Source organism: Mchenga conophoros, linkage group LG2 (genome assembly GCF_057382185.1).
Source record: "Mchenga conophoros isolate Kocher_MC1m ecotype Shallow Benthic linkage group LG2, M_conophoros_male_GT1.1, whole genome shotgun sequence".
Classification (NCBI taxonomy): Eukaryota; Metazoa; Chordata; class Actinopteri; order Cichliformes; family Cichlidae; genus Mchenga; species Mchenga conophoros.
In genome coordinates, this window is record NC_140527.1 from 7,637,480 (window position 1) to 7,652,600 (window position 15,121).

The window sequence follows — 15,121 nt, forward strand, 5'->3', positions numbered from 1 at the left end:
ATCCATGTGTTATAGAAAGAAGGGGGGGGGGGGGGGGGGGGGGGTTTACATTCTGTTATTCCAAAGAGAAAATTCACTGGACTCACTGAACAATATGAAGGTCACCATAAGAAGCGCTGCAGTGACTCTGAAAACAGCAGTTCGGTTGAAACGGGGGAGCTTTCTAAAGCACTTATCTCCAGTTTGGGATGTGAACCACAGATTTGTAACAGAGTGTGGGAGCATGGTGCTTCATAGATAGGGGCATTTATCAGGTATGCAGGACCTAATGAAAACTTTTGCTGGTTTCAGGGATTGTTTGAGACCATATAATCTCAGGATGCGTCGCCACAAATTTCGTGATTTTTAAAAATCTGTATATTGCAGGAATCCTAACTTATGAGTTGAAATGTTTAACTGCTAAGAAAAAACAACAACAACAACAAAAAGTTGTAACTAAGTGACTTTGAGGAGAAACACTTTAAGGTTCAGACTTTTTATATTACTGAATTACTTCGCAATTTTCCTGACCTGCTTTGTAAATAAAAGCAAACAATTCATGTGGATGACTGGAAAACACACACACACACACACACACACACACACACACACACACACACACACACAGTTGCATAAGCAGTGAGCTTAAATGTGCATGTAGGGATAATCCTGAGTAATCTACACACTGACATGTTTACAGAGAACTACCATGCAGGGGAGGGATAGTAGTTGTTTCCAAGGCGCTGAATATCGCTCAGATTACAGTAAGGTCAATTATAAAAATGGAAAAGACATGGCATGGCTGTAAATCTAGCCTGAGCAGGCCTGTGAGAGAGGAAACCAAGTGGTCTGTGTCAACACAGAAGCAGCTACATGGCTGAGATAGGAGACGCATATTCACACTTCCTAATATTAGGAGTCACAGGTTTCTGACTGGACAAAAAAACTACTGCTGTGGGGCGTGGGCGACTATTAAAACCACGATCTTTGAAACAATCATACACCCAACTTTTCTGTGAGAGGCCCCAGAAAAACTGAAAATGCAAAAACCAGTGTGAAATGTGCTGCGCTCTGCAAACAAACTTAGAAGATGTTTTATTTCAGAGATAAACTACCTGCAGAAGCATGAACAGTTTTCTCATGGAAGATGGGGAAATAGTCCAGATGTGTAAAGCATGGCAGACGTATTCGGGGCTGTATCTGCAGCCAAAACGGATTTTACTTTAATCATGAAAGTGGGGAAAAAAGCTAAGGAATCTGATTTTGTTTTTCACATTTGATCTTTATATCTTCTGCACATCATTTATTTTGCTAGTAGTCATTTAAAGTTTAAAACTTAAACTAAAAAAAAAAAGAAATCATGAAAAACATCCAATAACTTCATGGCAAAACAAGTAATGATTATATATTTTTAATGTAAACATAGGAAAATAATTTGTGTTCAATTTTGAAATTAAACGAAACACTGCACTCACAGTGCCAACACATGGCTGCAGTTAAGCTATTTGTTGACAAGTTTTAATAATAAGGCACACAACCCCCCCCTCCAAAAAAACCCAACCCCCCCATAAATAATATGGTTTCACAACTGCAGCCGTAACCTCACTAATGATTATGGATTTGTACGCAGGGAAAAGAAAATCCACTGCTGAGTGGATTTTCTTCATTGCCAACTGGATCATAACTCACACGTACTGAATAACTTATTGCAGCTTTTATCAAGATATTAAATCAAACTGCAATGAGCACCAATCTCTTTGTATTCTGTCCACAACCCTCCATTCAGCCTGTCAGGTGATGTGTACAATAAATAATGAATTAGACACCGAGAACCTTTTGCGTATGCAGGCCTTATGCTGATGGAAACATCTACCCAGTCATTAACACAAGCTCATTTTTTCCATTTAAAATTTTATTTTCAAAAATACAAAACAAGGAAAATAAGTATATGTACACAAACACTATTAAAATAGAATATGTATTGTACAAAATATGTACAGCTTTTGTCCAACTGAAAAACAAGTCCTATCTGTTCCTTTTGTCCTTGATGGTGTAGTGAAGAACTAATGGCTGGGCCTAAAGGGAAAAGATATTGCAGTATTTAAAGTGAGATATACATAACCATACACATCTTGCACAGATAACGCAAAACCTATCCCACTACTTCCAGACTGTGTTTTATTCAATTGAAACAGATTGTTTTAACAGTTATTTTTCAAGCTATGACTGGAATTTTTTATTATACATCTTAAAACTTTCTCCTTATTTACCAACTGAATTCTAGTACAAAGGAATTGTTCAGGTGTAAAGAAATGTGTGGCATTTATCTGTGCTAGCTGACAGTGGGTGCACTGTACCTTGCCAAACCAGTGTGAGAGCCATAACCGCTTCATGGTCATGTGATCTGGCAGAAACTCGTTATTGAACAGCATCTGGACCTGTAGGGAGGCCATACAAACAGATGTGAAGAAAAACTTGATATAGACTTCTATTACTTCTTTCTTCACTGAAAACATGACTGGGCAGCTTGCGTTAATGACACTGCTACTGTCATGGACTAAACTACTTTATTCTGAATTTTTTAAATGGAATTTGTCCCTGAGAGACCTTAATGAAAACAAAAACAACCCAAAAACATAATAGCACATTTGTTTGACCAGTGTGTCCAGGCTTTATTAAGTCTATATGTGATGGAAAGAATACAAATCTATTTTGATCCTTTTGTAGCACACATGAGGAAAATACAGCCTGAGAGCTGGAACTGACAGAGCAAGTCAGCTAAGGTCCTAACAGTAAAACACTATACTAATGTTATTATTACTGCATATAATACAGCCCTCTTTGGAAGATTAACCAACATTTTAATTAGCTTTTTTTTTTCTGTCTGAGAATCTAAAACCTATCTCAGTGAAACACAAGAAAACAAAATGGGCAAGAAAGAACAGACAAAGATAAACACAGAAATGGCTTATGTTATGAATGCGCCACAAACAAAACATTCAAGTAAGGACGAGCAGAAACATTAATAGGTAGAGTTGTGATTTATAATGTAAAGATAAAATGATCTTAATGGAAATTAAATTAAGTCCGACTTAACCATTTTGACACAAATAAAGGTAAACAGTAAGTTCTTTACTTCTTAAACAAGGATGCAGCTTTATTGTGTCTGTTGGGTTTACCAAGATGTGACACAGTTTAACACATTTAAACTGAAACATGTGGTATGTCGTTAATTATTAGTAGCGCAAATGCAAACAGGAAAAAAGCCCTTTAAGGTATGTAGTCCTGGGGTGAAATTCTAGCTATTATTAGAGAAATTCACTGGATTTTTTGGTCTGAAATCGACAAACATGTCTAATAAAGATTAAAAATTAATTGTAATTAAGGGCCAGGATAAGTTGACCCTGTAAAAAATAAGCATGAGGGATCAAGAGTGGGGTTGGTTAGACAGATCAATTATTTTACACAGTAATTAAAACAAATAACTTTTTATATCAGGGAAGAACAAAAATGCTGGGAAATAATATTGTAATGTTACAGTTTGATGAGATAAAAGAGTATGGCTGACTTACCTGGTGTTTTTCTACGTTTAATCGATGACAAAGCACTTTCCGTAGGTGCCTCACTTCTGCTCGAACAGAACAGCGAACAAACTTCTGCTGCAGAGATAAAGTCAAACAGTGCACTGTAAAACTTCAGACAAGCAATATAATGAGTCATTAACATGTTCAAACTGAAAATAATTCAAATAAATTATGGCCAGCTGCACATTTATTTTACTGCATAGCCTCCTATAACCCCAGGGGAGATGTTCAGGGACTGTTCTTGTTTATTCTGAAGGTAAATATGTCAAATTTATACCTTTTTCTTAAAAAAAAAAACTGTAAAACTGATAAACTGGGCTCAGTTAAACTTCTGGACTTTAACACTCACACTTTGTATTGATGGAGGAACTGTTGCAGGGTTGAGTCAAAGTTTTATACCAATAGTTATAAAAAGTATTTATAGATTTGTCTGTAAAGCTAGAAAAGCATGCCTCTGTCTTAACAGTGGTCTTAAATTTTGTCCTTAAAATAATAAAATGTTTATAATATCAACATTTGTACAGTCTCACCCACTCTAACCGTGTTTTGTTACAAAAGCACATTTCAAGTATTAAGGAAATATAAACTAAGATAAATTAGATGGGAGTGAAACACCAGGGTGTGGCTTATTCGTGTTACAATTAGATTTACAGTGAAGAAAAATTCTGCTTCCTGCTCGACATTTTCCAGTCCCGACTGACTTATTCGACACTCTTAAGCCACGGTGCTAAACTTACTTATCCCCACGAAAGCAGGGTGAGTTTTACTGTTCTTTTTGTAGAACTCAGAAATTTGCTTTAATTATTTCACGTCTCAGTAAAAAAAAAAAAAACAATGCAGACTACGACTGCAAATGCAGAGTAGTGAGAAAGTGGTCAGGGTGAAGTACAACTGAATATAGTCACAAATTTTTTCAATACTAAAAGTTGTGATGAAACACCTAAACAACAAAGCCCAAATCTGCCTTATTATGAAATTGAACCCATGCAAAATCAAAATTAACTCTCCCAATCAAACTCCTCTTAAGTGGAAGAGTTTAGGAAATGGGCATGGCTTTGGAATCACATGAACGTCTGTGAAACAATGGTGCCCTCTGCTGGAGAAACAAGTCATTGCACTTTTGATGATTTACAGCAGCGGTCCCCAACCCCGGGGCCACGAGAGTTGAGGCTTGGCTGTGAAATTTATGGGTTTTGGGGGTTTTGTCGGTTTTTGTCATCATTTTTTATCGTTAACTCGGTTTACCCGGGTCTTTTCCTGTGTGTTATGAATAAATCTTTTTTTTTTGTACCAGTACTGGTTTTATTTTGTTATATTTATCTGCGACACCTGAAAGGCCGGCCCGTCACATAAACCGATCCGTGGCACAAAAAAGGTTGGGGACCGATGATGTACAGCATGTTTGGATTAAATGGATCCCCTAATAATCCTTATACCCAACCTGAACTGGACAATAAGTTCCATTTTACTTTGTACTTATCTGTCCTTCAATAAATTTGTCAATCAAAATTAACCCATTAAACCAAAATATGGAAATGTTTAGTAGGCAACATTTCCACCAATATATTTTTCTTTTTTCCATGTTTCATATTGTCAAAATACTGTGCAATAGACATTTGGCTGCTACATTTCGTTAATGAGTATATTTCATTGCTTACTTATATATTCTGTATTTATATATGTATAATAATAATAATACATTTTATTTAAGAAAGTGCCTTTCAAAACACTCAAGGACATTGTACACAACCAAAAACAACAACAAACATAACAATTATGTATGTATAAATTTAAATATATATGTATATATTTAAAATTTGTTGTTGTAATGTACAGAAGCAAAAGTAGAAAAAAAAACTGTCTGTCCAAATATATATGGACCTGTCTATATACAGTACGCTGAGTACAAGTTTTGGCTTTCCAGCAAAAGGAAATCCCCTGAAACGAAATAAGAACATTTCACCATTTCTGTAAGTGTGGGTTTCAATTTACTGCATAAAATAATAGTTTTTTGCTTGTAAAGTTGAGCATTCCAGGTTTGAGAAACACTGTCCGAAATATATATAGAGCAAAGATCCATTGAAGCCATTCTAGTAGCAGCCTTCATTTTCCATGAATCCAAACGGTTTGGCCCAAAGAATAGATGACATAACAACGAGTAAGCGGTTGTGCACTTAGAGAGCAAAAACTTGACAAGTATACATTAATAGATCTGGTCCCCAAAGCAATTTAAAACAATGTATTAGTTCCAACTATTTAATGATACACTTCTTTGTGATGTTTGATCTAACACAGCTTGTTTGACATAAGGACCTCAACACTAACCACTGCTAACATTACCCAACAGCTTAAGCCTCCGCTTTCAATACGTGGGCCAAAGATACTACGAAAATCCAGTTATTGAGAAAGAAGCAGTTTGGTTGGGAAATAAAGAATGATTATATGCCTCACTGGTGTATTTCTCCCACTTATCCCTGTCTCTCTGTGAGTGTGATGTTTCATCAGCAGCCAGACAAACCAGACCTTCTATGTCCGCACTTGTCACTGTGCCATGTATTTGCTGTACAGTTAAGTGTGGAAATAACTTGTAAAAGCTTCAAAAAAATGTGCCCCAGAGACATGTTTGAAAGAGGCCACTTTAAAAGCAATAATAAACACTTAACAATCTCACAAAGTAAAAAGACTTGCTGATGTACGTTTATGGTACTCTATCAGGGCTTATTAGTGACTTACCTGAAGAGTAAGCTTTGTTTTATCTTTTTTTTCAGCTAGCGATGAACTGAAACACAAGAAATAAAGAGCTTTGAAACATGCATGCTTTGTTAAAACAGGTTTATCTTGAACCTCATAGCTTACAACATGCAGACTAATATAATCACCTTCATATTTACATTCTATCAGCCTTATCTCAAATAAATATTTTATTAAAGTACACACAGATCACTTTAAGATAATCCATTACAGGCAAAAGTACAGCCTACCTTAACCTTTCTAAACACAGTGAAACCTGCTCGTCGTATCTGTAGAAGTGAGCTTTTGAGTGGTCAAAGCTTGTGTAAGGTACTGTAGCATCTGGTACACCATCTAGACAGAAAAAAGACAATCACAGCAAAAATTGGAGTGTTGAAATGTGCTGCAGTAAATGTCTCAGAGTTGATTTTAAGCCTCAAAGTGTGATTTAAACACTTTCTGACTTAAATTGTACTCAATGTTGGAGTTATTTGACAAAATGTATCCCATCATTGTTGATTTAACTTTTAAAAGAGAAAATTCCAAATTCTGAAACTCTGCACAGAGGTTGGTTAAAAATGTTAACTCTGTCATCAGTTAACTTAATAGCTTTAACTCTGTATAGAGTTCATTTTGAACTCAAGTTAAGCCCAGCCCTCCCAGACACCCCCAGTGCGGACATTTTTCTTCATCAGTTGGAGCCTCATGGAAGAACAGTACTGATTTTGCACCTGCATGCAGTTCTACAGGGTAAGTAGAACTTACAAAGATAGTTAGAAACTGGTGCTATAAAATGTATTTTGTGCATTTAAAAGATTTAAACAAAGAAAATATGCTAGCTATTGGCGCTGGCAATAAAGAGTTAACGCAAACTGTTAACAGCCTCTAACTATCTATCTATGTTACAGATCACATTCAAGCTGTTAGTGATGAAAAAAACCAAAGTAAACTGTTCAGGCTGGCATTAATGCCCCTCTATTGTTCGATGTTTTGTGGAATTTGACATGCAGTTTGACATCAAAAGAACTGCAAAAAAAATAAAGGCAACGTGCTGTTAACAGTATTCACCGATCATGGTGAGATACACTAAAAAGTATAATCAAGCACTTTATATTCAATTGAACAAATTATTTGACATTTTCCTTTTCTTTAATGTTTCCTGACCTGTCTTCTGCTTCTGAGTTGCCTGACTCCAACTCAAGCTTCAGCTCACGTGCCTCAACTATAATCGTAGATGAGGTCCCATGCAAGAGATGCAGAGTTAACAATACTGCTGCAGTATTTGCTAAACAGGTTGCTACAAAGCTTGACACTTGTGCTTTGTTTTTTCCTCTCAAGTTCCTAGAAAGATTCCTTATTGCCAGGTTTTTCCTCAATGTTCATTTTTCTCTTTTTGTTTGTTTTTTCATTTTTAATAGTTAATTGAAACTGTCTTAGGAAGTAAGTTTGGTGGTGACCAAGTAAATACAGGAATACCAAGCAACAAACACCACGAAGGATGCCACAAGATGACAAATGGTTAACATACTTGTGGCTCACATGATTGATAGTCATGGGTATGTATTCAGTGTATGTTGTGTTCTTTATAGTTGTGCCAAATAAATGCATACTAACTGACTAAATTTAAAAAACTTTAAAATTTCTTGTGTATCTCTAAAAATTGATCTACTTTTTACAACTTTCAACTTTAACTTTCCCTGTTTTCATTGTAAAACAGATCAGTACATTTGATGAAATTGTATTAATTTTGTGTCTTTTCATCTTCAGCCTTTAAACAAGAAATGTCATCGCTGTTGTTGTTGTTACATCTCCTTCCACCACCACCAGGAGGACAAAGGTCCAAAAATCAGCACAAGTGATGCAAGTCAGAGACTTGTAGTCTTTCATAAGGTAATTATATCATGAAATTTCAATAATATGTCTTTGAGCAATCTCTTCTATATTTATTTATTTATTTCTGTATTTGGACATCATTTCTGTGAATAATTTTCAGTTTCCTTATGTCAACCCCAGTCATGCTGCAGTCTGGAAGAGCATCTCTGCAATTGATGCTCTTCCAGAGGAGGTATGGTTGGCAACCATACCTCCTCGCTGTCAGGCATCAGAAGAGCAAGACTGACACCTTCTACATCACAATGGATAAGCATCTCACATTCCATGCCAGGCAGCCACTCACTTGGAGCATTTGATGAACTTTTCAAAGCACACTTTGTGTTTAATTTGTCCCAAGATAATATAAAGCTGGACTTGTTATTTCCAATGCAGTTGAAGAAGACCTGCCTGTCTTTTGCCAAACAAGTGATTTACTTTTGGTTGAGATGTCATCTTTTTATGGGAAACATGTTGTTTACAGAGTGTTTTGATAACCATCTATATGCATTCAGAGTTGTACATACTGAGGAGAGATGCATAGTGAAAATGTCAAAAATAAAGTTTTATAAACCTTTCGATATGCAAAGGTCATACAATGTTTCAGATTAGACAGTCTACATTGTACCCTCTTAACAATTTTTAGATGACAAAATAAATGTCCTTTTTGGGAAAATTTATTGTGTGCAATATAATTCTTTCTCAGAATTTAATTTTAACACTTTCCAGTGTAGAAAGCCTGATACTATAGGGAGTGAAGCCAACACTAACCAGAAGGTTAAAAACTGTATCTCAGCAGAGTCACTTATTCAGTCTCTAAAGTGTTACTTTAACTCTGTTTTGAGAGTTAAAACATGAACTCTGGCACAGTGTTAAATATTTTAACTATTTCAAAAATGTTGATTTAACTCTAAAGAGTGTGGAGCTATATAAACCCTGAAAAAGTGTTGAAAATGACTCTGTGGGAGTTCATTTAACACTGGTCTTTTTGCTGTGTGCAGTTTGACTCAGGGCAGACAATCACCACCTCTGTCACTAACTGACTATGGTGCTCAGGACTTGCAAAAAAGCATAAATGCTTGAAATTTGATGATAACCTTGAAAAAGAATTTGCAGCTGTGGCCAGTGTGGCATAATTCTGTCCAGTATATCAGCCAAAAGGTAAGATTTGTGTTATTAAGATAAACATCAGTCTCATAGTCACTCATTAACTAATTCAAAACCACTGCATTATTTGATAACAGCTTGGTCAATATGGCATGATTTGCATTCAACCAATTAATGCACTGGATTCCAGATAGTGTCTTTTTGTATAATGCTGACAGATGCAAGAATAAAATGAAGACTTACCATCTCCAGCAGGTTGAATGACTCTCTCTAATCCACGTGACTGATAAAATTCCTTTATTCTTTTGTCTTCACCTAAGCAAACACAACAAAGGATTTTACTAAGAAAATCATTCAAATGTGAAAGGCAGCAACTCATAAGAACAGCCTACATCACTTAAAAACTTCATTCTGTTAAAGGATGCTTTCATTTGGTTATTACTCCAGCATTCACTTGCTTGGCAGGTGCAAAACAAGCACACGTGCCTTGAAAAACTAACCGACTCCAACTATAACTAGCAAATAGTAGAGAGCAGTTTTGTTTACATACTTTCTTGTAATCCAGGCACCAGTTTGTAGACAATGTCTTGCATCACTCGATCCAATTTGAGGTTGAGTAACGGCTGCGTTTCATGAATTTTGATGTTGCACATTGGACAATATTTGCTTGTTTGCAAATACTTTACGATACAACTTTTACAGACTGTAGAGGAAAAAAAGAAACAGAGATATTTTCTTCACATTATGCTGATAACAGACAGTTTAATAGTGCCTGTGAAATGGCATTAAGGCTGTTGGCAGCAAATGATATTAGAATAAATGATCATTTGGCTCTGTTAACACTCACAGGTGTGTAAACACTCTGTTATTGTTGTGGCATCTATGAAGTAGCCTGCACAAAGGTAGCAGACAATGTGTTCGTTCAGGTCCTTGATCTTCAACTTCACTTCCTCCTGTGGAGACAAAAACAAAGTGTTTTGACAAGCTGGCTACTTTGTTAGGTGGAACTGCTTGTTTACACAAATATCTAGCAGGTCATATGGCAGCAACACGAAATTTAGGCATGCAGACATGGTCAACAGAGCCTGCTAAATTTAAACTCCAGTATCAGAATGGAGGGGAAAAATGACTTGAAGTGATTTTCAATATGGCATGGTTCTTGTTGCCAAAAGGACTGGACTGAGTATTTTGCTACTCTATTGGGATTTTCACACACAAACATCTCTAGGGTTTATAGACAATGTTCCCAAAAAGAGAAAATGCCTCAGACTGCTTTGACAACGAATCACTCATGAAACCAAGGTATGCAGAAGAGCATCTCTGAACATGTCAAACCTTGAAGCAGATGGGCTACACCAACAGATGGCCACACTGGTGCCACTATTTTCAGCTAAGAGCAGGATATAAAACTGGACATTGTGTAACTAACACAAAAGCATGGATCCATCCTGCCTTGTATCAATGGTTTAGGCTGGATGTGGTCCAGTAGGAAAAGGCCCTATGTCACAAAGTACAAATCTTTGCTTATTATGTATTAGAGCTGGGCGATATGAGATTTTTTCATATCACGATATTTTTTTTTCATTTCTGGCGATAACGATATCTATCACGATATAAGCCAAATAACTATATTTGTAAGATTTAAATGTGCCGTTGCTCACAAGTAAAATGTGAAATAATCAGCAGCTTGTTTTGATTTAAATATTTATTTCTCATAATAAGTTCAACAGGGTACATGTACTTAAGGAACATGAGACTTTTTCAGATAAATAAAGGCAAATATTGCAAACTACACAAAAGGCAGCCGCTAAAGCGTCTAAGTTTCAAAATAGAACAAACGAAACAGACTACTAAATTGTCAAATCCACTTAGAAACAAAATATTAATTCTAAAAATAAATCTTAGTTTGTTTTACAGAAGAACAGACAAAACTGACTAACTTTTGTCAATATCAAATAAACTGAGAACTAAAAGGAAATTCTCAATCTCTCCTTGTTGTATAGCTGAGCTTTTCAAACAGTTTTAACAGTTACTTTAGTCTGACAAAAGCCGAATGACGAATTAGCGCTTCCAGTCAGAGACTGAGGCTACGTCCACACGTACACGGGTATTTTTGAAAACTGAGATTTTCCGTTTTCGTTTTAAAAAATAATCCCGTCCACACATAAAGGGAGAAATGAAGGAAAACGCTGCTATGAACATGCCAAAGCAGCAGGTGGCGCTAGATTCCTAAAGCTGGGGCATAGAAGCAGAACCGAGTCGTATGTGCGGAGGGACAGTAACTGTGTGTATATGTAAGCATTTAAACACTGCAGAGAGTAGAATTAACAGTAACAGTATTGTAGAAATTCATTTCACCGAAACAATAACGTGGCGCACAGTGTGACGCATGCACCAGTTTATTGTATTTCCAGACTTGTTTTCGGCACAATTTACAGTGCACGCTACTCTGTTTTTTGTCAGACTTGAAATAGCCGAAATACCTTCACACTACGGAACTTCTATGGCTCTTCCGTTCGACAATCTCTCCGGCGTTGGAACCATCATCTGTTTTCTCTTCGGTCACGCTCGGTTGATTTTTCTAGTCGGCACACTCATTTCCTCCATTACGCGCTGGCTCCATTACCCGCTGGCTGCTTCCCAAACAAACACACGTGCGGCTTGGCACTTGTGCTGTACGTAACAAGTCACGCGACGTGACGCTGCGGCTGTGATTGGTTCGGCTCTGCGCTACTTAATTTGGATTGGCTGACCTTTTTTTTTTAAGAGTACAAGAGCGGCGAGGTCTATCGCGATAGCTTAATTTCTCTATCGAGTAAAAGTTATATCGCGATACATATCGTTATCGTTCTATCGCCCAGCTCTATTATGTATGTATGAATTGTGTCATTTATGGGAAATATTTAAAGTCAAAATAAAAGTACATAAAACTGTAAAGATTCTTACAAAAACACTGCTTTTATGCATTTATGTCACAACATTGATGTCTAATTTCTTTGAATGTAATGGTTATTGTGATACCCGTAGTAGAATTATACTTACAAAACAGTAAGGGTATAATTCCAGTGAAAACACTGCTGTGAAATATAGCCAAAGTCAAAGGGCATATGGCCAGTGTTTAACAAAACAAATAAACCACTGATTCATTTGAGTTGTTGGTCTGATGAAGGCTGTTCCATAGTTTAGGCACTACATGTACAAAAATCAAAATTATGATTGCCTCTGGATTTAAACTAAGAACATGGAAAAATAGGGAACAGCTTATAAGCCTTGATGAGATGAGAGAAGGACTGCTGGCAAAAGCAAGCAAAAGGCCATAAAAAGAAACTCTGCATTTAAATAACAAGAGCTATGGATGAAGGCACTATCAAACTAGAAAGCTTACTTAAAAATCTGAATGAGCTGGGATTTTCACAAGATAAAGGTAACAGACTATTAAGGACAACTTTGTAGTGCAGTGTATTCCCCTCTTTCTAAAGGAACAACATAGACCAAATTAAAATGTCCCCTACAGCACAATTCCTGTGGAGTCATAGTATGCGGTCACTGCAAAGGTCGAGCATTCTGACTTGTACTGTTTTTATATCCATGCGCACAATGGGCCTTTGAATGGTGATTCTGCAATTAAGCCCAGTTGATCTACATACAGTTTTTGTGGGTTTTGCTATATTTTTAGCAGACATTTTTTTTAAAGTTTCAGAAAATTTAATATTTAAAAAACTTAGAAAGGTGCAGTACTGAAGATTTTCTTTGGAATGGAAAAGGCTCTTTAGTGGGTGCCATTTTTTTTAAATGTATGAAAACTCGGAGTTTAAAGCTGAATTTAACAAGAACTTTTTTATAACTCATCCCTGTAGACAAGTGTCTGTGTTTTGCTCAAGTAGTCAAACATGAAAACGGGTTTGTCCAGCTCAGAGAGGTGCTGCGCTAAGCTGACCCTGACCTTTGACCTCTGTGGGAAAGACCCACGAACCGAACAAAAACAAAAGAAAGTTTTCCTACTAGTGGCGCCGGTGAATATTGATACAAAACATGGGTTAAACTGAAACAAAGGGGGACATTTTAATAGAAAAGTGGAATGATGTTTGTCACGTTTTTGCACAGATTTGGTGGAAACTACGGGCAGCATCGCGATGAAACATTGAAAATCGAGTAAAAGCAACGAAGCGTTCTCTTACTAACAACTGCGTACGATCAAATCAACCACAAACCAACAGCAGTTCGAAACGAGAGCCGTTACTTCATTACACAACGAGAAAGAACCCACGGAGTGCAACGATCGTTACCGCCCCACTTCACTCACACAAGGCTTGAATTAAATGTAAATAAACAAAAAAACCCAACTTGAACTGAGAATAAGTGCTAAATGTGTGCTCTGGAAAAAGCAAAATAACAGTTAGTTGAAAAGGTTTCAGCACGCTGCTCTACAAAACAACACGATCGCACTCATGCCCTCTACGCATGCTCAAGCACGTCTCTCCTCGCAGCGCTTCAGCAGCATCGCTCTCCTCTCTCTCCATCAGCGCCGCGGAGGCGACAACGATCTGCCGCTAATACGTGGGATTAAGTCCCCCTTGCTACACTTCGACGCTCGGTACCTTCCCCCCTCTGTGAGGACGAGCTCAAGTAACACCAATACTCACCTCGTTTCGCAGTGGGTCCAGTTTGTAAACGGACTGTAGCTGATTTCGTAGCCGCATCGCTATGGCCATCGGACCTTGCTCCGCCATCTTTGGGACTTATGCTAAGTTCCGGGTAAACCGGAAGTGGCTGTGGTGGTGTTAAGTTGAGGCGGGGAGCTGCGAAATGAAATAGGAGAAAAACGAATTTTAAATAAGGACAATAAAAGAATAATGACTTAAAGAACGAGTGGGAGCAAACGCCGATTTTTTCCCCAATGGAAACATAAAAAAAACCCACAATTGTTATGAAAAAAATATTATTTAAATAAGGGCGTGAGAGTGTGGGAAAAGGCTTAAAAACTAAAGATAATACTAAATAGATAATAAAATGGTGAAATACGTGGCTGAAACTAAATTAGTCATCTGTTAGCTAAACTGTCAGAAAGACGTGTACGCTCACTGGCAACTTTATTAAGTACACTTTTTAGTACCAAATTGGACTCCCTTTAACCTTCGGAACGGCCTTAACTCTTTTTGTCTGAGTCAATATGATACTGGAAACATTAGAAATTAGAGATCTTAGAGACTGTTGTACATACTGACATAATAACATCTGAGAGTTGCCGCAGATTTGTGAGCTGCACATTCTTAGTGTTACTCTCCCATTCCACCTAATTTTATTAGTGCTTTTGGATTAAGATTTAGTAATAGTGGAGTCCATATGGGTACAGTTACATCAACAGTATTCAGGAAGGCTGGGACATTTATATTATGTTTAATTGGTATTAAGGAGGTTAAGGTTTGCCTAGAAAATATCCCTCACAGCATTACACCACTACTACCAGCCTGAACCATTGATACAATGGCAGATCAATGCTTTCATGTTGTTTATGCCAAATTCTGACTCTACCATCTCAATTGAGACTTAATTTCTCAGTTGAGTTCAATTCACCTCATCAGGCCAGGCAACATTATTCCATTCCATTATTCTGTTGTCCAGTTTTGGTGAGTCCATGCATATCGTAGCCTCAGTTTCCTGTTCTTAGCTAACAGGGGTGACACCTGGTGTGGTGTTCTGCTGCTGTAGCCTAACTGCTTTAAGTTTTGATGTGCTGTGCATTCAGAGATACATACCTTTGTTGTAGCAAATGGTTATTTGAGTCACTGTTTCCTTCCCATCAACTCAGCATTCTCCTTTGGCCTCTGACATTTTCACCCAGAGAATTCCCA

The 15,121-nt window shown here is 37.1% G+C and overlaps 1 protein-coding gene across 2 annotated transcripts; it reads right to left on the minus strand.

The window, feature by feature from the left end:
• Window positions 1-1,774: 1,774 nt before the first annotated feature.
• pcgf1 (polycomb group ring finger 1) lies at window positions 1,775-14,059 on the minus strand. 2 transcript variants are annotated; one of them, XM_085285220.1, is made up of 9 exons: window positions 13,913-14,059; window positions 10,117-10,222; window positions 9,820-9,972; window positions 9,513-9,584; window positions 6,545-6,647; window positions 6,297-6,342; window positions 3,552-3,635; window positions 2,337-2,417; window positions 1,775-2,055 (listed from the first exon to the last, which is right to left on the minus strand). In XM_085285220.1, exons 1-9 carry the CDS (start codon window positions 13,997-13,999, stop codon window positions 2,005-2,007), a joined length of 783 nt encoding a protein of 260 aa, XP_085141346.1. In that variant the 5' UTR covers window positions 14,000-14,059; the 3' UTR covers window positions 1,775-2,004. The 2 variants fall into 2 exon arrangements, with proteins under 2 accessions (XP_085141346.1, XP_085141337.1); XM_085285211.1 differs by having other exon boundaries at window positions 1,853-2,055; window positions 3,552-3,638.
• Between the last annotated feature and the right edge of the window lie 1,062 nt (window positions 14,060-15,121).